Source organism: Tupaia chinensis, unplaced genomic scaffold, assembly GCF_000334495.1.
Source record: "Tupaia chinensis unplaced genomic scaffold, TupChi_1.0 Scaffold000044_1, whole genome shotgun sequence".
Classification (NCBI taxonomy): domain Eukaryota; kingdom Metazoa; phylum Chordata; class Mammalia; order Scandentia; family Tupaiidae; genus Tupaia; species Tupaia belangeri.
Genome location: NW_006159500.1, coordinates 673,222 through 700,304, shown reverse-complemented (window position 1 = coordinate 700,304; position 27,083 = coordinate 673,222). Strand labels below are relative to the sequence as shown.

Sequence of the window (27,083 nt, the reverse complement as noted above, 5' to 3'; positions counted from 1 at the left end):
CATATATTTTTAAGTTAGGGAAGGAATTTCTTTGTTAGCTGTTTTAAAAAGCTGAAAAAATTTGTTTTATTTTTTCTCTTTTTAGAGATTTTTTTGCTGTAGGGCATGTGCACTTGCCAGAGAGACAGAGAACAGAGAGACAGAAAGAGAAAACTTCCTCCAGGGCAGATGGCCACACTACAATCACTTCTTCAGTCTCCTCTCGGGAATTTGGGCATGCGCATACACACACCCTGCGTGAGTTTAAAGTCGCCAGGTCCAGGATTTGAACCACACTCGACTACATGGGAGTTCAGCAACATAAGCACTACACTATCTGCTGGTCCCAAGTTTTCTAGATTTTGAAGACTGAAGGAAAAAAACTGAGAGCAGTTTGAAAAGTTACTTTCAGCTTAGGCAAATATTTTTTTTCCTAAATCAAGATTTTCAAAGCGTATTCGTTTACATTTACCTCTAATTGGAAATGTTGTACATGTATGCTGACTTTTAAAAATTCTAACTTTAGAAAGAATTTTTTTCTTTTCCTTTTTTTTTTTTTTTTTTGGAGAGGTTTTTGCTATAAGGCACGTGTGCTCACCAGAAAGACAGGGAGAGACAGAGAGATAGAAAGCGAGAAATCACCCCCCAGCGGGGGATGGCCACACCACAATCCCTTCTCCTCCATTCTGCTCTCAGGATCTTGGGCATGCACGCACATGTGCCCAGCGTGAGTTTAAGTCACCGGGTCCAGGACTCAAACCACAGTCAGCTACATGGGAGTTCAGCAACATTGCCATTATGCTAACTGCTGGTCCCCCAGAAAGAATTTTTTTCTTGGAAAATTTAGAAAAGTACTCAAAGATATGAAGGAGAGAAGCATTCTTAAGATAGGATATTGAGTTAAAAGTACTTTCCAACTACTTTCTGACTTGCTATATCATAAAGAATATTCTCTATTAATCATGAAATAAATGTAATTTTTATTTTACATTAAATGTTACATTGAAGATATTACATGGTAATTTCCATACTTTCTGGAATTTCACACAAGTAGTGTTTATAGTAGCAGATGTGTGACACCACATGAAAAAACTTGTAAAACCTTTACATGAAAATCACATCTGCCAGTCCCCACTATCATTTTAACTATAGTTATATGGTTTGCTTCTCTGTGCCAGAGGAGGAGGCTTTGCACGAAAGCTGTCCCAGGAAATTGTGTCTTCTGGTCTAGCTAGTTAAGCAAATTGTGTAGCTGCCGTTAAACCCAAAATGTATCCAGCCGACATAATTTCACGAAAGAGGAGAGAAAACCACATTTGTACAAAAGTCACAGCTGTTCAACTCTACATTTTACACTTTTTCCATTAACATTTTTTTCCTTTCTTTATAACAGTGACAGTTACATCTCTAGTTAGCAACTTTAGGAATTCTTAATGTATTGCCAAGTGCTGCACTATCCTGGATTTGGTATCTGTCAGGAAAAAATGGAGCTAAATTCTTTTTGCTGTAACACGGAGCAGCAACTTGATCTGTTTGCTGTGTCTGAAGATGAAATAAGTAAAGGTGTTGAGTAGAGTCCATTGTTCTCTAAAATCCAGAGCTGCTCCACAGATGTGTGAACATCCTATTCTGCACAGTAAGAATGCCTCTTTACAGGTCTTGCTCCCAGTGACCATGTTGTCCAGGCCCCACTGAAGCAGTGGGCAGTGGAGTTGGTGGCTCACAAAGTTTGGGCAGGGTGTTGAGCCCACCTCACAGGGCTGTGTGTGCTCCATGACATGTCACTGTCAGACATCCTGTGTCACATGTACCAGACTTCTAGTCAGGGAGGAGATGTTCTTGAGGGAATCCTTATTCTTCTCTGGTGATGAGCCTCAAAGGCTTGCTTAGATCCTTACAGATTATAAATGGTAAGTTTATGGAAGGCGTTTTGAGTGAGAGTTTGGAATCTGCGTCTGCAGTTACATTACCTGGGTTTAGATTTCACTGTTCATCTCAATAATGTGTGATATTTGGAAAGTTACTTAACTTCCTCTGTCAGGGTTTCCTCATCCATCAACTTAAGACAATTTTCCTTATTATCACTATGGAGAATTATAAATGTGAGCACTTAACCCAGTTCATGACATATAGTAAGCATTTAATATGTGTTAACTGTTTGGATGATATGAGGATGATGACTTTTCTGACTCCTGAATATATAAAATCTACACTCTTAACAGTAAATTTGTAGGGGGACAGAATTATGGCATATTAGGATAAGGTCAGTGATACGGTCAGAACCTGTTCAATCCAAATTCTTTGGTTTCTAGATAGATAAACTCTTTTCTGCTATCGACTGCTGGAATTCCTCCTGCCTGCCTGCGGCTGATGGGAAAATGTGTTCGTGTAACTTTTCCAGAGGCACGAGACTGATTTCAATCTGACGTGCCCTACTGACAACAGGGAGCCTGCTCTGCAGCTCTGTTTTCTGTTGCTGGTCTATTTGAAGAGACTGACTGACTGCTATGTTGGACCTATAGTGTCCCTATGTGTCCCTGAATAGGCTTTTTTTTTTTTTTTTGGTTCTTAATTTCTAGATGGCATGAGAGAGAGAGAAAGTAACTCCCAATGGAATGTGATCAAGTGGTAATGCTTTTCCCTTCATTTCTCCATTCCATCATGACTTGGAGTACACATACATGTGCCTAGTATGTTTTTCAAGCCTGGGGATTTTAACTGTAGTCAGCCATGTGTGATCCTATGCCATTAGGCTTAGATGCTGTATTATGGGGCCAGTTCATGTATAGCCATGTATAGGCTTACTTATTTATTGGTAAGGGCAAGAAGGTGGAATATTTTTTATATCTTGTAACTTTCACCTGCATAAATGTGTGTGTTTAGATGGAAAAATATAATAGAGAATCTATTGCCCATTGTCATTAATAACATCAATGAATCAACATATGCTTTACTATAGATTTGTAATAAAGACAACTTTACTTTGTTATATTAATTAAATATTACAGATTTAAAACAGATTTCATATAGTTTTGGCATTAATGTTGTTACTATAATCATTACAGCATCATAATCTATAAAGTTCATATTTTAGGGAACCAGCAGTTAGCGTAATGGCTATGTCGCTGGACTCCCATGTAGTCGACCGCGGGTCACGTCCCGGACCCGGTGGCTTAAAACTCACGCCGGGCACGTGTGCGTGCGTGCCCAAGATCCCGAGAGGAGAATGGAGGAGAAGGGATTGCGGCGTGACCATCCCCCCTGGGGGGTGATTTCTCGCTTTCTGTCTCTATGTCTCTCTCTGTCTGTCTGGCGAGCGCACGCGCCCTACAGTGAAAATCTCTCCAAAAAAAAAAAAAAAAGAATAAAAAAAAAAAAGTTCATATTTTATATTGTGATAGTTAATTTGGGGTGTCAACTTGATTAGATTGAAGGATGCTTGGAAGATTTGTGAAACATTGTCTCTAAGCATGTCTGTGAAAGTGTTGTCAAATGAGATTGCCATGTGTATCAGGGGTTGTAAGAGGAAGATCTGCCTTCAGTGTTGGTGGGCACCACCAAATCATCTGGGTGCATGGGCGGAACAAAGGAAGCGGGGTTCTATTGGGTCATGAGAAAAGTCGTGACACATTTTTGTATAGGAAAAAAAATACATCATGATTTTGCCAATGACCCAGTATTTCCCCTCTCTTTTTCTGTCTCCTTCCTTCCAGAGCATGCTGAGTGTTCTATTCCTACACATTGCCTGCTCCATCCTTTTCCCTCCACTCTGCCCTTGGCTGCATTATTCTCACAGCTCCTGGTGCTTGCACTCCTCCAACCAGACAGAATCCAGCTTTGGACTCTGTACATATACCTATGGCTGCCACAGGGCACTAGGGTCTGTGACCTCTTGATGTCCCCCTTGAGGCCTTAGACTGGAACTGCACAGCTTTCCTGCTTCAGAATCTCCCAAGGGTCCTCTTCAGGCCTCACACTAGAACTGTACCAGGTTCCCTGCTTCAGGGTCTTTTTTTTTTAAGCTACTTTTCCAGATTATAGACAACTTATTGTAGGACTTAATTAACTACTCTGTGGTTGTGTGACATAATAAATTCCCTTTTTATATAAATATTTATTCTGTTGTTTCTGTTTCTGTGGAAAACCTTGACCAATACATATATTGATAATATCTATACTGGAAAAGTTCTTACAGCACCTTAATTTAGACCAGACATTTACTGCTTTTCTGTACAGTTAACTATAATAAATTAGGTGACTTTTTCCCCCAGTAAAAACATCCTATGAATGGAAAGTGATGAAACATCTCTATGTTTACATATGAATTCATGTCATTTCCATAAACAATAGTATTATTTAGAGTCAATATATGCCTTGTGAAAAATGTAGTATAATAGATTAGATAAACAATTAAAACAAACTGGGTAAGTAAGTGTATTCCAGTGAAAACACTGTATTTGACAAGTTGTCGTTGTTGTGATGGAACATATCTATCATTTCAGGTAATGCATAAATTATATAAAATAAGTTGACATATTTTAATAATACTGATTTTTCCCAAAAATGCATTTTTAAGAATTATTACTATAATATTCTACTTAGTATTATATTTGTTTGTAATTTAAATTGCCAAAGGGCATGTACATTCTCCAGAGAAGGACAAAGAGACAGAGAGAGAAGGGGAGAGGAAGAAAGTACGCCTCAATGGGGCATGGTTACACTGCCGATCCTTTTGCCTCCATTTATCCAATCTGTTGAGTTTTGGGGAATGTGCACAAATGTACCAGGTATGCTTTTCAAGCCACCAGGGCTAGCATTCAAATTGCCATGTGGGGTCCAACATCCCTAACTACAGATTATAGTGTCAGCCTCTATTTATTTATTCATGATTTCTATTAATTTGTGTTTTTTAAAAATATGTATTAAGTGTCTATATTTTCTACTCTGTTGTGGTACACCATCTCATAGCTTCTTCTTTTATACATGTACTCTTGGGTCTATTTTCTCACAAACCCCTCACCTAGTCCCTCCCATTTTTAATGAAATGATCATAAAATAACTGTTTTAGGCTATTGAGTCTTTCAGTTTCCACCACAGAGTGCAGACATTTGGTGCATGTGCATTGGGGACATACAATATTAGTCTTTCATAATCTGGTTTATATATATATATATATAAATATCCTAACCCATTTGTCAGTTTTGGGACACTTAGGTTGATTCAAGGACTTAGGCATTGTGAATAACACTTAGCATTATCTTTAAGTTTTAGTTATCAATTTATTTGTCTTAGTTTTCTGCTTGGCCTGATACACACATATACCTAATTACTGAAATGGATATACTTTATCATAGAATGGGGATAACACCATAGAAATAGTAAGATTGGATACAACTAGAAGGAAATAAACTATTTTGACTGTATGGATAACCTCATAACGACTTGAAATCTAAAATGAATCAACATGTCAATCCAATCTAATAATATTTGTAATATGTGACCGACTAAATTCTGAAAAATTTTCTGACTATGGCTGTGATATATGGAAAACATAGTGAAGAAATACAGAGAGACGTTTAACTTAAGCAAAAACAAATATAAACACAACCATTTGGAGTATCTAAACAACAAGGACAACTTGGTAATTAATGATAAGTCTACCTAGAGCAGATTTTTACTTAGAGAACGCACACCTCAAAGATCAAGAAGGTGAGAAGCACAGTTTTCTGACCTGTGGGTGTCTCACCTTTCTAATAGATGATTAGGGCAGAGAAGAAAGGTTTGAGGGAAACACAGTTGTCTGCATTGAAAGGCAGCTTGAAAGGAGTTAAGGACATGAAAGAGCAATCTGAAGCATAGAAATAGGGTAGGGATCAGCAAAGAGTCATCTATAGATCAAATCTGACCAGCTGCCTATTTCTATAAATAGTTTTATTAGAACATAGTTCTGCCCATTCATTTAACCATTGCTTACAGTTGTTTTCAAAATGTAAAGGCAGAGATGAGTAGCTGTGGTGGTGCCTGGGTGGCCCCTAAAATATTTGTTATCAGAATCTTTATGGAGTTGCCAACATCTAAACCAAGGAAACGGTTTGTACTCAATAACTCTGCAAGAAAATGTATTAGGATGCAGTACGGTATGTCTAACACCCCAGTTTTCCTTCCTTAAATGGAATTACTTTAGATAACAGAAGTACTAGGCTTAGATGCCATACGCCATGACTGAGTGAGGTAAGCAAAGCCAGCATTCATTGAAAATATACTGCTAAATTTATTCAGGAACTGGATATTTTACTATTAAAATATATGGGCATTGAAATCAATTAGCAGTTTAGTGAAACTCAGAGGCTTTATAACTATTTATAAATGATTTCCTGCTACGTTTGCAATTAGCAATACATCTCTGTGTTTATCTTGCTTCCTATATTTATTGAGGAGCCACCTGACATTAGACATCGGGTAGTATATTAGAAGATCGGATGTGGTTAATGAGCTGAGTCCACTTTGACTGTGAGTCTGGAAATGATTGCGGTGCCTGAACTGGAGCTTTTTCAAATGAAAATGATGGGTCAAAGCATTCAAGACAAACACGGCTGAGGGAGATGCCCAGGGGCAGAGAGTACAGAGGTCTTACTTATTTGTGCATTTCCAGTGCAAAGAGGAGCTTGACACCTCAGGAAAGCTCAGTAACTGAATATTGTTACAGAAACAATTTAGCAGTAAAACCATTCATCTGTAACCTTGACTATCTAGATTATTACTGCCAAACAGAACGTAGTGAAAGAACACAGAGGTAGAGCCTGATGAGTAATGCGAAGGTCTTTCGTTCATTCACTGTATTTCTCGGGTATTTAACTTTCTATCAGGAATACTTTAGGAACTTTATACCATAGATACAAATAATAAATTTATTTATTAAACATAATGTTAAATTTTCTGGGTTATGTAAAATACTGGGTTGTCAGAAAAGTCATGACACATGTTTGCATAGAAAAACAGACAAATAACATCCTGACTCTTTTGACAACCAAATATATAAACTATTTGGCTTTTGAAAATGACAACTGTTACTTGGTTTTCCTAAGAGAAAAAATAAGTCTGTAATTTAATCCCTAGTCAATTCTTTATTCTGATAAAAAAATATTTAGAAGGGACAATTGATACTATGATAAGATATATTAATGCAACACTATTTTAAATAGGTAACATAAAAGTCTAATCTACTGAAAGACTACTATTGACTTGCAATGGGGTCCTAACAGAGAAAACAAATCAAAATTTTATTTTATCCTTCATCTGGAATGTATGGATGATTTATTTCATTGACTTTGAAGTCTGGTTTAATAGAACATCTCTTTAGCACAACCAGTCAGTTCCCAACATTTTGATTGCAAAATGAAAGGCATTTGCTTCGGTATCTTTAATTATCACTCATTTAGAGGACAGTGTGAAACACACTTTTCCAATTGGTGTCTGAGAATCATGAGTCAAAGGAAAGAAATGACAAATTAGCCAGCTGGAAAGGCAAGAAACAGCTAGCTAGTGCTGCTCGAGTCTGTGTGGATACTTCAAAGTAAGATGAGAGGAAATAAAAGGGCTGTTAACCACACCTGTCCGATAGATGAAATAATAACACAATTTCACAACATATTAATAACAAGTTAATATCACACTTAGAGACTTACTCAACATAATAAGTGCCATATATGGGATCATCGATTTTTTCCCAGCCATATGGAAGCTCTGAAAAATAAAGAGTTATTTCTTTCAGTAAATAAAGAAGAGATATCACAATTTCTAATAAAAAGTAATAGAATTTAATTGTTCATGGATTGCAGAAATGATCTACTCCAAAGTGGAATAAAGCATCTGGAGTCAGCACCAAATTTCAGTCACATATTGTAGGAACTATAAGAAGCACCGACTTGAAAATTGGCAGTTAAAACAGAGCTCTCTTCTCTGCAGATATACTGCTGGGTCTAGCTGTTTATCCCACGCCAAGCAGTAGGATGGCACCCCCTCACGTTATCACCATTGGTGCAATACAGACGGCCAACTGCTTCCCTGAAAGTGCATACGGCTCTCTTATTTATTTGTATTGTTAAAAGGAGCATTTCAGGATAAAGATCATATTTTCTGAGGAGAGCAAATTGTTTCTCATGACTGAAACAAAGACATTATAAATGCTCAATTGGCATCCCACTATTTGAGATGGCAAGCTTGCTGTTCCCTCCACATGGGTCAGAAATTGAATGCTACCAATATACTCTCTGGCATATTTCAGAAAACAAGTCTAAGATTCTAAACATAACCTCCTTGACAATGTAGATCATACTTCCAGTTCTCTACAGCTAATTTTAATATATATGCTCACACACATTAAAAATATCAATAATATTTAGAAATGCTATTATGGGTGAAATCATGCTGTTTGAAAACTGGGATTTACTTCATAATAGTGTCTTCTAAAAAACACAGTGTTGATAATTATGAACTCCTATATAAATATCAAGAATATTATCATTTTTGATATATATTAACTTTAATACATCGATTTCAAAATCTAGGATATATTGACATGCTTAAATAATATAGTAAGGTGAAATTTAAAAGTTGTATTATTGTAGTAGTAACATATCACTGTAGACAAAACACAGTTATAAAAAGAAAATTAAAATTACCTGCAATCTTTCCATCCAGTGATAATCACCGTTTATATTTTAGTGAGTATCTTTCAAATAGTGCATACACCCACACACACACAAATTGCACACATAAATATAAACATACGTATCCCAATACTTTTTAGAAATTATTTTATATGGTGCATATTATCTTTATAGCTTCATCTTTCCTTCCTTCCTTCCTTCCTTCCTTCCTTCCTTCCTTCCTTCCTTCCTTCCTAAATTATCAGAGTGTGTGCACTTGTCAGAATGAGAGGGCGAGAGAGAGAGAAAGCGACCCTCAATGAGGTGTGATCAAGCCATAATCTTTTTTCCTCCATTTCTCCATCCCATTTGGATGTGGGGAAGATACACACAGGTGCCCTGGGTGTTTTTCAAGCAGCCAAGACCAGGATTCCAATTGTGGTCAGCCATGTGGGAATTAGCATTACTACACAAAGTCACTTTTAAGTGAAGTGGGAGTAATTTGTGGTATAGAGTCCAGATGGCTGTAATTCCATTCCAATTTTCTATTATTGAACCATTTGAGACTTTCTCACTTTTATCCATTATGAATCATCTCTGCCGGTCTTACCAAAACTTAGATCTTCTAATTTCCTAATAATTGAGCCATGCTAAATTCTTAGAGGTGGAATTTTGGATTAAAGGACACATATCCTTTCCTGACTTTTGATTTGTGTCTAGTTTACATTCACTTACAAAAGAGTAGCCATTTGTAATCCAAAGGTCCTTATTCAAAACTTTTATGGACCTGAAGGTTCAGGGATTCATAATTTCTGCAATTTGAGAAAGTTACTCTGATACAAATGCCTTCTTATCCACAGCACTGCAAGCAGAGCTGAGGAGACTCTTTATAATAGAACATTAGCATTTCTGCATTCAAACATGTGACTCATAGTAAAAGAACTATCTTAATAAACATGTAATACCAACATGTAGAGTACATTAAGAAATCCTTTTGGAATGGTAGTAAGAGCATACCTTTACTGAGAATTGATAATGATTTGGTAGTAACGGACTTTCCATGTACTAACTCATTTTATCCTAACAACTCAGGATTTAAAATCCTTGTACTCTTTCCAGCAATCTTAACTAATTTAAATATATATTCAGAAACACTGTTTAACATAGCATAAATACCGCTTAATTTAGATTAAAGAGAATAACTTCCAGGTGGTTTTCACCAAATCCCTGAAGTCATTGGAGAATTTGCCAATTAAAATGAAAACTTAATTTGATATTTTATAATATAAACTATTTCCTCACTTATTTTTCTTTGGCTCCTTTTGATTAAATTACTAGTTCTAAGCAATGTATCCTAGAGTACAGAGCTTACTGATTTTTAAAAAATCTCTGTCAGATATACAATGCTACAGGAACTCAGAAAAATCTACTATGTATGTTTGCATGTGTCATCATGAAGTCCTCATCAGAATTTAGTGGGAATCTGTTTTGCTTTTCATAAGTTATCAGTTATGCTTTGTTTGCTTGTTGGTTTGTTTCATATTTCCAAAGTAAACTATTAATTTGTACCAAAACAAAATTATATATTATATGCACTTGTACTTTAATATTGACTATTAGTGGTCTTTGACAAAATGCTACACTGCTGCCCTATTGTTCATGACAATAAGCTGTCATTTGGTTCATTTTAAATATTTTCAAGGGACTCATGGAAGGATGTTACAAGAAACCAATTACATACATCCATTGCTTCATTTATAAATGTGGTAGATTGGCTATAAAAATCTACAAGCATTGTTTAACAAAGACGTGTGTGCGTGTATGTGAGAATGTGACAGTGTGTGTGTGTGTGTGTGTGTGTGTGTGTGTGTCTGCCAGTACATGTATATATGTATATTTGTAAGAATTCCCTTTAATGAGATGTTTACAATGTTCCAAAAATGTTCACAAGTTTTCGTCACTCATAAAAAGACAAGACATAGAATAAAATGAAGTTTATAAATTGAATAGTACACACCTTCTAGATAATAAAAAGTTTTTAAAAAGTTAGGAATTATCTTTCACTGTAAAAAATAAGATATTTGGACTTGTATTAATTTTTAAAGTAACATTTAATTCTTCTTTCAATTAAGCTAACAAGTAAGAAAAAGAAATGTCCAATATTACACTGTTTGCCCAATCAGGCAAGCATATTGCTTGCAGCTCTTGGGTCTTGGGTTGCTTAGAATACTGTATTCAATAATACTTGACAAATCTGTGGATGATTAAGGTCACACTGATGAAAGAATAACAGATACTATGGAAGAGAGAAAAACGAACACTTAAGATCACGCAAGGTTAATGCTGCATTAAGGACTGTTTTAATTGAGATTTCCTTCAGACCGTGGGACCATGGAACAAATTCAGTGATTAGATAGTCCTACTCCACAGAAGTCTGTGCAAATGTCTAGATTAATTTGTAGTCAGTCATTTCAGCTTTGTAAAATTAGAATAGAATGAAATGATTAAAGGAACATCCAGTTTTGCTTGGATTCTGCCACAACCACCGTACAAAAATTTTTTCTTCTTTGTTTGTTTGTTCATTCTTTCTTTCTTTCCTCTCTCTCCTTCTTTGTATTTATTTATTTATGTATTTGATAGACCCATTTTCATTACGGAAAACTGGCAACACTTTACGATAGCTCACAAAAAGCAGTTTTTAGGCTCAAAATGAGAAGCTTGCAGAAATCCAAGGGTAGTATTTCTTATGGAAATGGGACCCAAATATTACAATAGACCCTTGTAAAGAACATAGCACATAGCACAGGGTATCTTGGGATATCTTATAAGCATCTATTTTGTCCCTCTCTCATGGTCTGTTGTTTAAACTTCTTTACCTTGGTGTGTTTGTGTCTCTTTCTCTCTGTGTCTATCCTTCCTTCTCTTTTACTGACCAGCTATGTCTGCTTGTTCATTTTGCATGTGTTCTGGAATGGCCACTCCATTCCTGACTCCATGTTACTTTTTTTTTTTTTTTTGGAGAGGTTTTTGCTATAGGGCGCGTGCGCTCGCCAGACAGACAAGACAGAGACTTAGAGACAGAAAGCGAGAAATCACCCCCCATGGGGGATGGTCACGCCACAATCCCTTCTCCTCCATTCTCCTCTTGTGATCTTGGGCATGCGTGGACACACGCCCAGCGTGAATTTTAAGCCACCGGGTCCGGGACGCGAACCGCAGTCAACTACGTGGGAGTCCAGCGACATAGCCATTACACTAACTGCTGGTTCCCAAATCCATGTTACTTTTTATAATAAGCACTGTCATCACTATTTTGACCTCTTAGTTTCCAAGTTTTGTATCCCAGCTCCCAAAATAATTTATTGACCCATTTCTTTTTCTTCAAAATAGATCTAGGTTACTTGGTCTGGCTAGTCAATGTAATGCTACCTTTGGGTTGAGGCTACAGATTAATCAGATATGGCCTGATGTTTGACAGCTTTGGTAGATACAGAGCCCACCTAGAGAGACAAAGAAGTACCACAAGCATGTTTATTATAGTTACAAGAAAAAAGTTTTTAAAATAAAGAAAAAGCATAGGACAGTGTGGAATGGGGGAAGTGAAGAGAAGAGGATAGAGAAAGATAGCAAGTGAACAATAGAGAGGCAGGACGTTAGTGAGAAACAGATATGGCTTTTTTACTGTTGATGATGACATGTATAGTATTCTCAACTGGATTGGTCTGCGAAGTATTTCAAGATGGGCAAAGTATTTTTACAAGCAAAATGAGAAATAACGATTGGCTGTTTTAAAAAATAATTAGAATAATAATAATAATGATTGGGGAAAACATAGAAAAGATATTGAATGTTGAAGTGGGGAGATTAATGTCTCTGTACTGACTGACATGCATGGCCTTCCCTTTTGAAAAAGCAATGTAATACACTGTAAAGTTATATGTAATCCAATGTAATATAAAGAAGATTAAATAAAAAAAAAGATGAAAAAAAATAAAGAAAAAGCTAGAGATGTTAGCATACACCTGTAATCCCAGCTCTTGAGGAAGCTGAGACAGGAAGATTTCAAGTTCAAGGCTGCCTGGAAAACATAGCAAAACTCTGTTTCTAAAAAATAAATAAGGACAGAGGAAAGAAAGGCTCCAATGGCATGAAATAGACACTCCTTATCCGACCAAATGATGGAATACTTAATAAATAACATCTGCAATAATAGTCTTGATCCAAGGTTAACACGAGTAAAAAGGTATCAACATTCTGATATCAAACACTTCTAAGAGCACAACCTCACCCTATAGTATTCTTGACAAAAACAAACTCATTTTTATTACAAGAAAACATCTGACAAATGCAAATGAAGGAACATTCTGGATAATAACTGGCTAGTAGTCTTTTTTTTTTTTCTTTGAGTGGTTTTTACTATAGCACGCATATGCTCACCAGAAAGACAGAGAGAGAGAGATAGAAAGTGAGAAATCACCCCTTCCCTCAGCGAGATGGCCACGCTGCAATCCCTTCTCCTCCATTCTCCTCTTGGGATCGTGGGCACACATACACACGCGCCTGGCGTGAGTTTAAGCCACCTGGTCTGGGACTCGAACTGAGGTCAATTACATGCTAGTCCAGTAACATAACCATTAGCCAAGTCCTGGTCCCCTGACCAGTACTCTTTGACAGTGTCAAGGTCATAAAAAAGACTGTGGAATCATGGGTTGACTAATATATTGTGAGATAATGAACTGAATCTTGACCTGAAGAAGGTCATTAGTAGGATAACTGGAAAAATTCAAACAAGGTTTGTAGATCAGTTAATAGTCAACATGAATGTTAATTTCTTGGTTTCAGTAATTACATTGATGTAAGTTGTTAACATTACAGGAAATTTAAAGCCAGGAAACAGGTTGGGATTCTGTTCAAACAGTAAGTACATGGATCTATATATGGAAACATTTTGTACTGTTTTTGCATTTTTTGGGAAAATATAAAATAAATTATTTATATTGGGTAAATTCACTTTATAAGTTAAATTATGTATAGTGATAGAATGTATAAAATAAAATAAATAAAAAATAAAATGAAAACATTGAGAAAAGCTACTCCATTTATTCTCACTATTGATTAGATGACTTCTACTCACACTTCATGGTGTGTGTGTATGTGTGTGTGTGTGCATGTGTGTATGTTAAAGAGGGGTCTTCAAAAGTCCAGGAAAAATTGCATATAATGGTAAGATTTCATATTTTTGCATGAATTTCATATTTTTTATCAGAATAAACTCACTCTTTAATTCTATTTTTCTGTGAACTTTTTGATGTCTCCTCATATTAATGTGCTGTCAGATACATATAGCACTTAATTCATCTGGATAGTGTTAAACTTTTAAAGAAAATGAGAATATGGTATTTCTGCATTTGTATTCATTTTACATATTGTGTTGTTTTTAAAATAGATATTTCTAAGAAAGAATTTTTTTATTTTTCTATTTTTTACCTTTTTTGTTGTTGTTTTTGTCCAAGCATTCTTGTTTAAGTGCTGCTGTGTCCTGAATCCTAGGAATAGGGTTTTGTTTCTGTTTTTTTTTTTTTTTTTTTGAGAGGTTTTTGCTATAGGGCGCGTGCGCTCGCCAGACAGACAGAGAGAGACAGAGAGACAGAAAGCGAGAAATCACCCCCCAGGGGGGATGGTCACGCTCCAATCCCTTCTCCTCCATTCTCCTCTTGGGATCTTGGGCATGCACGCACACGCGCCCGGCACGAGTTCTAAGCCACCGGGTCCGGGACGTGAACCACGGTCAACTACGTGGGAATCCAGTGACATAGCTATTACACTAACTGCTGGTTCCCGGGTTTTATTTCTTTTCCAGGAGGAAATATCTTGTCTAGGTCACGGCAGGCATAGATTATATTAATTTATGTAAGGTTATATAGAGGTTCATTCTGTCGGGCAGTTTAAAATTTTCTCCAAAGCCTGAAAGGCAGACCAATTTAGAAATCATGCAAATATTAAGATACTTGAGACAGGAACAGGAATCAGAAGTCAGAAGGGAGACTATTTTCTTCAAATCTATATTTTTTTTTTTCACTGTTTGGATCTTCTTTAATTCTTTCATCAATGTCTCGTAGGTTTCTTTTCTTCCTTTTTTAAAAATTTATTTTACATTCATTCACTGAACATCATCACAGCATGCAAAATGTGATTTCCCATCTGGAATACACTGTATAGTATCTTTTTTTTTTTGAGAGGTTTTCACTATAGGGTGCATGCGCTCGCCAGACAGAGAGAAACATAGAAACATAGAGACAGAAAGTGAGAAATCACCCCCCCAGGGGGGGATGGTCACGCCGCAATCCCTTCTCTTCCATTCTCCTCTCGGAATCTTGGGCACACATGCACACGTGCGCGGCTTGAGTTTTAAAGCCACCGGGTCCGGGACGTGAACTGCGGTCGACTACGTGGGAGTCCAGTGACATAGCCATTACGCTAACTGCTGGTTCCCGACTGTATAGTATCTTAATCAGACATGTTATCGTCACCAAATCATTTCCCATTTCTTCTTCCTTATATATATATATAAATCTACACACACACACAACATATATATTTGTGCGTGGATATATATATATATCTCCTCATTTCTCACCCTCTGTCACTTCCCACTCTCCTCCCACACTGTCCCTGGTATCTGGAATTGCTTTCCATTCCTCCCTGCCCCCCCCATTTTACTGATTCACAAAATATCTTAATTAATCTAACTACTTTTCATAGTAAGTCCAGCTGATTTATACATATCTTTGAATTCATGTTTGACTTTATGCATGGAACTCTGTGAGTAGAATGAATATACTATAAAATAGCACCTGGCTGGGGCTATATAGCTTACTATGGTCATTAAATAGGTATTTTTAAATATATTTTCTTAATTTCAAGAAAGGCATTTTTAGTTTTAATAAATCAAAATCAAAAAGTATTAAGGGACCTTTGCTTAAGACTTAAGGCCGGGAAAAAGGTTAGGATTCTGTTCAAATAGTAGGTACTTGGACTTGTCAACAACTCAAGAGAAGACAAAAATCTTTAACTCTGAAAAACAAAGCACATATTGTTTTATTTAGAGTAGCCATTCTTCTTTCTTTCCTCTTAATACTGAGGGTCTTGTTAGATTGTGTTTTAGAGATAATGCCATTACAATTTAGGTTAAGGAATATAGCATAGAGTATACAGTATGGTAAAAAAGTTAATTCTCATATAAAAGTCTTTCCCTCTAGTACTTTTTATTTTTGCTGTATATGTAGTATACAAATTAAGAAATATAAATAAGTTTTCGTAGTAAGGTTATACATTTGTTCCTAAGTAGTTTTTAGGTTTGTAAGAAATGTATTTTAGATGAGCCAGCAGGTGGCAGTACTTAAAGTGCTGGTCTCACATGGCCAACTCAGTGGTTTTGAGTCCTAGACCTGTGAGCTAGAGAAACATCGGGCACATGTGCATGCATGCCCACAATCCCCAGAGAAAATAGAGAAGAGACTGCAGCGTGGCCATCCATCCCCTGGGAGAGGGGTTGTGGTGAATTCTCACTTTTCCTCTTTCTCTGTCTGAAGTTTTCCTCAGCAAGCACACATATCCTAATACCAATAAAAAAGAAATGTACTATGCCAAAATAAATATACAAAATATGACATTTTGCTTACTAAATTCTATTGTATAATTTTTCTCCTTTTCCTTTACTCAGAAATGCACTCACAATTATAAAAGTAAATCCTGAATAGATTCTTAGTTATTAAGAAAACCCATACATTAGTGATAAGCTAACCACAGTTCCATTTCCCAAAATAAAATTAAGATAGGGAGTATATCCTGTTGAATCTTTTCCTGTGTATCAAGATTCAAATTTTCTCCTCTTCACCAGAGAACTTTATTTCATTCAGTCAGGAATATAAACAATGAAACGAAAACTAAAGAACCAAAAAAAATCAAATGCAAAATGCTGTTTTTTAATATCCTGTTCTCTTTTATCTTCCTCAGATATTGTCCACATGAAAGAGCACAAACCCAGTCAATATCATATAAATAAAAGCCATGGGGACCAGCAGTTGGCATAATAGCTATGTCGCTGGACTCCCATGTAGTTGACCACAGTTCGAGTCCTGGACCCAGTGCCTTAAACTCACGCTGGGCATGTGTGCATGTGTGCCCAAGATCCCGAGAGGAGAATGGAAGAGAAGGGATTGCAGTGTGGATATCTCCCCTAGGGGTGTGTGGGGGGGTGATTTCTTGCTTTCTGTTTCTCTGTCTCTCTCTGTCTTTCTGGTGAGCGCACACATCCTATAACAAAAATCTCTCCAAAAAAAAGAAGAAAAAAAATAAAGTAAAAGCCATGAAGTATTCATTTGTGAGATCTAAGAGCAGAAACTTTTCTAGTTTTACAGTGCAAAGAACCAAGTTGTATTTCTTAATGATGACATTTAATTCATATTATCTTGTGGATGCAACCTGTGTATTTAATCATTATAGTATTATAATGGACTAAAAGAATATCGACCATGATTTCATGAGCTTATTGTTCATAAAGGATACAATTATACAGAATATTCCAAATAAATTTATTTCTTAACATATGTTACCAAGGTATTCTTGATGAGATTTGTTCATATTAGTCTAAAGTGAAATTTGCAATACATTACTGATGCCAGTACTTAATATATTTCTTATAACCTAACATTGTGGAAGACCCTTTTTTCATTCAAGAATGATCTGATAACCCACTCAGACCAAGGCACAGCTCTAGGCTATACGGGTAAAGTGACAAGTCACAACACTCATGAAATGAATGGGTTCAGGTGGAGCCAGTCACTAAACAAATAATTTCACAAATTACTAATTTGTTACAATTTATGGTACAGGCTATTGGGAAAAGTACATGCATATTTTACGCCACTAAACCCTCAGGTGATTTTTGAAGTGCTTAGAATTGCAGGCTGTTATATTTCATGGTATAATTAATTAATAATTGATTTAGATAATCCTAATGTGAAAAGCCAGCAACACATTTGTCAATTGGGTATTTTGGGGTGAATTCACAAAATGAATATTTTTCTAGTGTAATAGCTTTTTTTTTAATTTAATGAACTAGATATATATATAAGAAAATCCTACTGTTCTTAAACTCTGGGGCCAACTATTAATAAATCTCTAACATCAATACAGTAAGGATTTGGGGAAATGGAATTTAAAATTTACCTTTGTTTATTATATTAGACAAACTGAATTCTTTTTAGGAATATGCCCTAATTTCATTTTCTGTTTAATATGCAGCCTCAGAGCACTGTTTAATTAAAATGCCACTTAGACAGTGAAACACATCAGACTGAGCACAGAACTAGGGCTGCTAACTGAAATTTACAGAGAAGATTAGCAAAATCTATGGTGGTACTGTCTGCAGCATCTTCCACAACTCAATGTAAGCAGCATCATGACAATTTTACATGCCACTAAATGTAACATCAATTTTGCTTTTGCTATAAACTCATAGACCCTAAGAGACTTGCATGCTTTTTAGATAAGCAAGCTGGACATGTCTCAAATGGGGGTGACATGGGGTTGTCATAGATTTCCTACTTTATCTGGTCTACTGAGCTCTGTGTATTTCTGTCAGAACAACGAAGTCATTCATCTACAGTTTTGAAAAAGATGCTTGAAAAGAAAAATCAATAAAAACACTAATTGTCAATGTTATTTGGGTGGAGAAAGGGAGGAGAGCTTCCATATTTTTGGATTGGGTTGCAGAACACCTTTAAACATGAACAATCTGACTAAACTGACAATGCAGTCTTACACTTGTTCCAAGTAGATACTGTGTATCATTTTCAGTGATATCTATCACAGACAGATCACAGGGTGTCAAAGGTAATGAGAGTTGAGAGATAAGACAAGGGAATGCTTTTCCCATGGCATGAAAGGAGTAGGCTGACTATTTAGTGGCAACTGTAACAGAGTTCTGATTCCCTATTTGCTATTAATTGAAGGCAATGTCCCTGTCTGTTAAAATGTAATGATTGTCATTCTCACATTCAGCCATCAAGTTAGATTTATATGTAGGGTTGTTCAAATGTTCTTTACTGAAATAATTGCCTGTGTACATTATTTTAGCTTCATCCCTATGTGGAGATCTTGGAACCACGATCCCCTTCATCTTCGCAAGATAGTACATTGAATATTGATTTGAAAGGACATAAGCACGCCGAAATGTGAGGAATGTGAATAATGTAAATGTTACAAATACATCTTCCTAGGTTATAATCAATCTTGAAATATTGTAATACCAGCCCTATAAAAAGCCACAAAGTGTCTATTAGCACACATTGAACCGGTACCTATCATAAGCATGTACTTCAAATATGGTATTTTGCTCAGAGAGAGAAGTGCTGTAACTTCAGTACAAATCTTTGATTTCCAGATCCACCCCCCCACACACACACACACAGAGCAATGGCTGCTGACAGTAAGCACCTTGTACCGAGGGCAGAGTATTTATCCCAGAGATCTGGCCACTGTAGTTTAAATGGACCTGCTCCTATTTAGCTGGTCCTTCCTCTACAGCAGTCTAACACAGAGGACTAGATATCAGGATGAGGGAGATGCAATTTCTTCCTACTGAAACACAAAATCCCTTTTGATAAAATTATAAAGGCCAGCAGCAAGGTATAATATGGTAATATAAAAAAAATGAGAGGATTTGCCATTAACAGCATCACTGCACTACGGCTTTGCTTCCGTAGAAGAAAACAAAAGAACACGGGAAACGCTGCAGGTGAGAGTTCCTAATGTCCTTCACTGTACTAAATCCACAAAATATAAAGGGATCTGGAATAGAAAACATGGGGCCTGCTGTGTCTGCAAGGCATCCTGACTCCTAACACACTGGGAAAATTCTTGGAGAGCACTTCACCCCAGCGAAAAATATTACCCATATAAAGCTGTCAGAGTCTGTCTCAGCTTGGGTTCCTCGGCATGTAAAGAGCCAGTCAATCCCACAAATTAGGCTGCCCTGTAGGCTTGTCTAACGTACATGCCAAGTTTTCAGGAAATGTTAAAGGCCCAAGTGGAGCTGTGATTTGTGCTTGTGGTAACAACTGGGCTGTGTGTATATTACACTCAGGGGCGGTGTGATGTGATGTAGGACTCAGCAACTGTGCAAGATCCCACCTATATAAATCCAAACCGTTAAACAGCCGTGGGAGTGGGCAAAGGAAGCCAAGAGAGTTCTAGAGGGTCACATGGTCTAATACAAAAAATCACAAATTTTTGATCTATACAGGCCTTCAGAGGCAGAAAGCATTGAAAATATCAACTTGGGCCAGCCAATAGCATGATGGTTTAGGAGGCTGGATCCTACATGGGTGACTACGCTTGATTTAAGTCCAGGAAACAGTGGCTTGAGAAAACACGCTACGTGGGTGCATATGTGTGCCCGCAATCCCGAAAGGAGAAAAGGGGAAGAGAGTACAATGTGACCCTCTCCCAGGGGGCAGTACTTTCTCACTTTTTCTCTCTTTCCATGGTGAGCACCGGCACCTCTAAAATATTTGAAAAACTGTACGTTGATTTGTATACTGAATATTACCAACTAAATTGTTCTTAATTAATGTAATTCTTGGGTCAAGGTCTTGGGCTACATTTTCAATTTGGTCTCAAATTTTTCTGAGTTAGCATTTTCAGGATCTACCCTGATATCCACAGGATACAGAGACTGGCATGTGACCGTGATAATCCCTTTTAAGTACATTAACATATTTTTCTTTTTCACAGTTCTTTCTGTGTGGCTTTCCTTCTATTTAAGCAGTCATTTATCTTAGGGGATGGAGGCTCGCTTAAATGGGATGTAAAGAGGAGCAGGACTCAATGTGCGACATCCACGTGCTCTGAGTGGTGAAAAGCCCTGGGAAAGAAGGTTCAGTGTGGAGTCAGCCCTTCCTACCAAAGTTGCACGACAGAGACCACAATGTCAGCAGGCCTAAGCTACTCTGCAGCAAAGCCCAGCAAAGAGAGAAAACCGCAGGCAGACCACAGGCCCATCCTCATCACTCAGGGTACTCACTCCTATTTCTACTTGGCACTGTCTTAGGAGAGGAGAGGGGGACACATTGGAGAAAAGCCTTACGGGAATTTAAACTTTAAAATAGATGAAATATCCTCTTTTCCCAAATAATGCTGCTTTAAACTAAAAAAAAAAATAGATCTTTAATTGGCAAGTTTACGTTTTTCATCCTCCATCACAAGCCATGAGAGCTCCAAAACAATATATTAGCTGTGTAAAAGTAAAATAAAAACCTTTCCTTGTACCTGAGTTGTAGTTGTAAATACCAACCTGGCTATAATATTGGGTCATCAGAGAAGCCATGAATAGAAAAATACATCATGACTTTTCTGATGACCCAAAGGTACAAAATAAAAATTAAGCATTTAAGTAAATATATTTGACAAAACTATGTCAGACTCTGGTGTCAAACAAACCTGATCTGACTGCTGAGTTTCCTGGATAAGCCGTTGTTGTTGTTGCTCTGTTTGTCTTTTAGGTTTTTGCCATAGGCCACATGTACTCACCAGAGAGAGGAAAATGAGAAATTGCACCCCCCAGCTGATGATCAAAGCACAACCCCTTCTCCTCCATTCTCCTCCTGGGATTTTGGGCACGTACACCTGCCCAACATAATTTTATTTTTCTTCTTTTTCTTCTTTTTTTTTTAATAATTATTTTTTTAAAATTATTTTTTATTGAACTTTTACTTATTTATTTATTTAATTTTGACCAGAGAGAAACAGGGTGCATACGTGAGAGAGAGAAAGAGTATGAAAGTGAGAGAAAGTGAGAAAGCGAGCTGCCAGGTCTGGGACTCAAGCCACAGTCGGCCATGTGGGAATCCAGCACCTTTAACCACCATGTCACCTGCCACATGCCCAACATGGTTTTCAAGCTATCAGGTCTGGAGCTCTGACTTTGGTCAACCACGTGGAAGTCCAGCTCCTTCACCACCATACCACCTGCTGGTCCAAACCTTAGTGTTTTTAACCTGCTCAATGTAAGAAATCAAAATGTAACATACCTAATATGCTTGGTGCTCAATAAATACAAGAGGATTTCAAAAATGTAGAAAAATGGAATTAGAATACACGTTTCTTTTAGTGCAAGAATTTTTGAAATGCATGCATAGTTTTTTAAATTTTTTTTTCATAATATGTACTTTTGGGGGAGCTGTTGTAGTAGGTTCTACTATTATTACTACCATGGCTGTTGTTGCTTTGTCTTCACGATGGTCACTGTCATCACTGTCAGACTCAGTGGTAGTAACTATATGAACAGTAATAAGAGGGCTTGCAAGACTAGCGAGTGATGGAAAAAACTGGGGCCCACACTAAGAGTGTGTGGCAGGTAAAAATAAGGAACCTATTTGCCTCATAAATATTAAAAGAAGACGTTTCCTTGGAACAGCATAAAATATAGAGAAAATGAGATTGGAAAATTATTAATAGGAGGAGCCTTTTTATTCTTTTCTACCTATGGAAACTTGTCTTGAATAAAGAGATAGACATTGAACAATTTAGCCTTGAACTGGGAGAAGGGACCTAGTTTATAAAGAAGGTACAAACTAGTACAAAGGAATTATAGTTGGAGTCCATAAAGAAAACCACCTGAAAATAAATATGATTTTGCCTCATTATAATGTTCTGTTTAATGTACAGATATATAAATGACTCTTCAAAGATGCCTTTCATTAGAAAAATAACTAACAAGCAATAAAATTATTTCTTTAGTTCCCAAATCAAAATTACACCAGTACTATAAATACAGCCTCAAAGTAACAACTATAATTAAGATAATAATGATATTTTCATTAGAACATTCTCTTTGATGGATCAAGTGACATTTTGCTTTTAGAAAAATCTGAAATGATTTTTAAAAAATTGACTATTTCTGCTCAAAGATCACTCAGTTATTGTCACGGAGAAATAACACTTCTAAGTAAAAGAGAAAATCTGTGTTCTAGAATTACTGTGCTAGAAAAAGTTTTTTTAAAAAGAATTTGGAATATAAATAAAAGATACTGAAGAACCTGAAAGTGTTTCCTTTATCAGGGTTAATAAATTTATCAAGTTATCCTCAGCAGCCTCAGAGAGATAGAAAAGAGATAGCTTTAGCACTGCTCTGTGATTTTAGGAAGTTTCAGAATGAGAGGTGAGAGTTGGAAAACTCATTAGGACCAGGTGCCACGAGACAGACTGATGTGGACTCTATGAGAAACAAAGAAAAAGAGAATGGTGAAGGACCCAGAAAGAGTATGTGCACAACTTATTGTAATATAATTTTTAAAAAATGATGAGTATGTGTATATCTTTGATCTGATTATCAGACATTGTATGCGTACTTTGAAAACCATTTCGTATCCAACAAAGATGTACAATGATTACATATACATCAGAAATTACAATTGAAAAACTAAAACAGTGAGATGCCAAAAGAACGAATAAAAGAAAGGATGGGAAAAAAGAAAATAATCTTTATTGGTGAGAAACTTGAAGACAGGGAGTGTCTCTTCGTTGTATTCTCAAAGTCTCCAGAGGCACCTATATTAGGTGCTCAAAATAGGTATTGGTTAAAGTAAATTAATGAGATTATGCATTTGCTATGGCCCTAGGAAAGATAAAATGTCTTGTGCCTGCCTCTGCGGAGCAGCCCCAGATAAATACAAAGGGTCTTCAACAAGTCCATGGAAAATGTTTATTTTTTAAAAACACACACATACATTTCAACCTTTTTTTGGCACCAAAATAAACTCATACTTCATTTCCATTTTCCACAAACTTTTTGAAGTCCCTGCATATCTGGGTAGCACAGAAGGAATTTTGGTTACCTGAGACTTTAATACTGTAGCTGTTATTTTATGTTCTTTATCAATTAATTCAATGTTTAGTTATGTATTATGGTAGTGACAGTGTTTGCCCGTATTTCTTATCTTTCCAGGTGTGCTGGATTGGGGTTGAGGAGAAAAAGAAAAGTTCATATTGGCCATATTTAATAAACCTAACTTCTACCTGTGATCATTCTAACACGGGTGTTAGAAAAGCATATAGGATTAAAAGAAAATGTGTTAGTAAAGACTACAAAAACAAAGCATCAAAAGTTGAGTGACATTATTTTGGGTGACACAGTAACTTTCATTTCCCCTTATAGATATTGTGTGATTTTAGTGACCAGACTCATAATCCTACACTTTACTACATTTTACAAAGCCATGGATTAAATAATGCTTGGCAAAAGTTTACATTTTTTTCTGAAGTTTAATTTTGCAAACAACACTGCATTGTATACTTCAGACATATTCTTTCACATTTGGCACACAGACAACATCTAGTATCATTCAGACAGATCCCAAACTTTTCTCAAACTATTCTTCTCAAAAAATAAAGAATTTACTATAAATGAAGGTCCCCAAAATCTTAGCCTCCGCAAAATACATACAAATCAATAAAATACAAAGGTAACTCATAGAAATGAAGATTTTTCAGATATGATTTGATTCATTTCCATTTCTACCAGACTTCATATACATCATAGTGGCAAGATAGAGAGATCAATGCTCTTCTTAAATTTTATTCCCATATAAGTCCATATTTCAACAGTAAAAGTTGTTATTAATTTGCCCAACATTTATTGAATATTGTTCTTAGAGCTATGTCAAGGGTGAATCACTATATAGTTATGGGGAGACACTCACATAAACAAGTGAGATTCTGTAAGCTGCGATGTGTTACGGCAAAAGTACGCACCAGTGCTCAAATGAAGGAATGATCCTTTAGAGTGAGACTGGAGTGGACAGTAGATGCTTTATAGAGACATGCCCTTTGAACTGTGTTGTGAAATCAAGTCACTATTTACCTGATAATTCTTATTGAGGGAGACTTACTCTACATTTTAAAAAAGGCATTTAGTTGCAATAAAGGCTATTTATGTTCCTATCCCAGTGCATTATTTTTAACATTTTTCGTGTCCTTTCTATCTTACCTCAGTTATTAGCACACAGGAATACTAAAATTAGTTATAATGTATATAATCTATTGATACAATGTATCAGGTACTGATAACCGTAAAGGATTGCTTTATGCAACCACCTCAGTTGAGCCTTCTAAAAACTGCATGGGGGAAAATTAATATACCCGATGTCAGAATGAGAATTTAGGTTTCTTAGTAAGGATGGGATACAGCAGTGCTGCAACCCCTTTAGTAGCATTCTAGACTGTTTTTTTTCTGAGGATTCCTAATGTTCTAAATATCAATAGAAAATATGAAAAGCCACATGCAAGGCAAGACTTGGCCACCTGTGCTCCGCAGCCATCGGGCACCCACCCTTTATGAGAAACACCCCAGAACTCTGAAACTCTTTCCATATTGCTCTTCAGTGAAAGTCTAAGTTCAGTATTTCCAAATCTTTTTTGTACTGGATTCTTTGTACAATAGATAGAGTGAATATCTGCTTCAGTTGTACAGAAATATATCAATACATATTATCTCAGCCAACATTAGAGTCACACTTTAATGTTCAGTATTTATATAATAACATGAGTTATATTTATGAGGATACTCAGAGAGAAACATTTAAGAACTTTAAAAATTCGTCTGGCATTTGCATGACAAGGAAATATAGATGTACTTGGAAGCTTATTTCATCTTATTTGAACTGTACTGCCATCTGCCAAAATGCACTCTCTCAAAAACTCCTTGACAGCGTCGGAAAGAAACTGTGTGTGACAAACAGGCATCAGTTTTGACTTACCCTACAAAAGACACATTTTGTTTGTATTCACAAGGGCATTTTGCAAATTTACTGCCCAATTAATAAGTCATCCTGTGACAATGACAAAATAATCAGATTCTTAAATGAGTCACATGTCTTTTCAGTTTTAACTTAGCAAAGCGTGAGAAGATTCTATGCCATAGCACAGGCGATTTCACTCTTTCAGGGCATGATCATGACATCGTTTTCTCTGACAGTGACTTCTGACTTCCTCTGTGCATGCGTTTCAGGGAATTTCTAGTAATGACAGTGCATTTGGGCTGAGTCACCTTTACCTGGCTCCTATGCAATAGGAAGTGTGTATTATTTGTGAAATGATAAAAGGATTTGCATGAAGTTAGTGATGGGGGAAGAGAATAAACATCTCAGCAGCATCAGCTTTCAGATCCCCAACTCCTTGTAAGTGCAGAGTGAGAACTACAACAGGACAGATACCTGCTCAGCTGGTCCACAGAATGATAGGAGGGCCTGTATTGAACATGCTAGATATGGCAGAAGGGATTACTTAGAAAATATAATCCTGGCCTCTAAGTAATTTAGTCTACTTGGAGGGATAAAACATCTATAGGTAAAGGTAGAAATGGATCTACCGAGAGCATTTATAAATAAAGGCGCAGGTATGACAAGCAGACATAAATATTGTATGATTTCACAATAAGGGTACCTTTATGATGCCTTTACAATCTCATCAATTCTCAAGTAGAATCATGAAGAAGACAAAGGATAGTAGCACGGTGCTATTTGGGGAAAAAACAAGATCCATTCAGATAAGAGCTGAGAAGTAGATGGGATGAATGAATAGCTTTACAGAGGAATGGCAAAAGTGATGCATGTCAGTTGTAAGGTAATTACCTTAACTGGAATAGAAAATTCATGTTAGAAAATTTTACAGAGGACTGACAAAAGTGATGCATGTAAGTTGTAAGGTAATTATCTTAACTGGAATAGAAAATTCATGTTAGAAAATAATGAGAGAGGGAACCAGCAGTTAGCCTAATGGCTATGTCGCTGGACTCCCACGTAGTCGACCGTGGTTCGCGTCCCGGACCCAGTGGCTTAAAACTCACGCCGGGCGCGTGTGCATTTGTGCCCAAGATCCTGAGAGGAGAATGGAGGAGAAGGGACTGTGGTGTGACCATCCCCCATGGGGGGGTGATTTCTTGCTTTCTGTCTCTATGTCTCTGTCTGTCTGGCGAGCGCACATGCCCTATAGCAAAAACCTCTCAAAAAAAAAAAAAAAGGTAAGAAAATAATGAGAGAAAAGGCTATATATTTAATGTAGATCAATTCATAGAATTTTTTTTTGAATGCTATATTGAAGAGTCTTAAGTAATTGGAAGCCACTGGAGGGTCAAAATGGAGAAACAATATTCTACCTATAATATATTTTGGGAAAAACTTAATCAGGTACTCATAACCTTGATATTCATATCATTAGTACACAGGACACATCCAGGAGAGTACTTAAGATGTAATAATAAAATGGATGATTAGAACCAGGAGGTAAGTTGGTAATTCAAGTGCACAACCTCTATTTCTGTAGCTGAAGCATGGGTGCATTACACGTGATTATGACCTTGTTTATTTATAGAATTCCAGTCTTTTTTTAATGTTT

General features: G+C 36.6%; 1 protein-coding gene across 1 annotated transcript in view; it reads right to left on the bottom strand.

Annotated features, from left to right (window-relative positions):
* Positions 1-27,083, bottom strand: part of MAGI2 (membrane associated guanylate kinase, WW and PDZ domain containing 2) — a 701,446-nt gene that overhangs the window by 405,472 nt on the left and 268,891 nt on the right. The window contains exon 5 of the mRNA XM_027773307.1: positions 7,665-7,722. Within this exon, the coding sequence (XP_027629108.1) occupies positions 7,665-7,722 (58 nt within the window). The remainder of the gene's footprint in view (positions 1-7,664; positions 7,723-27,083) is intronic.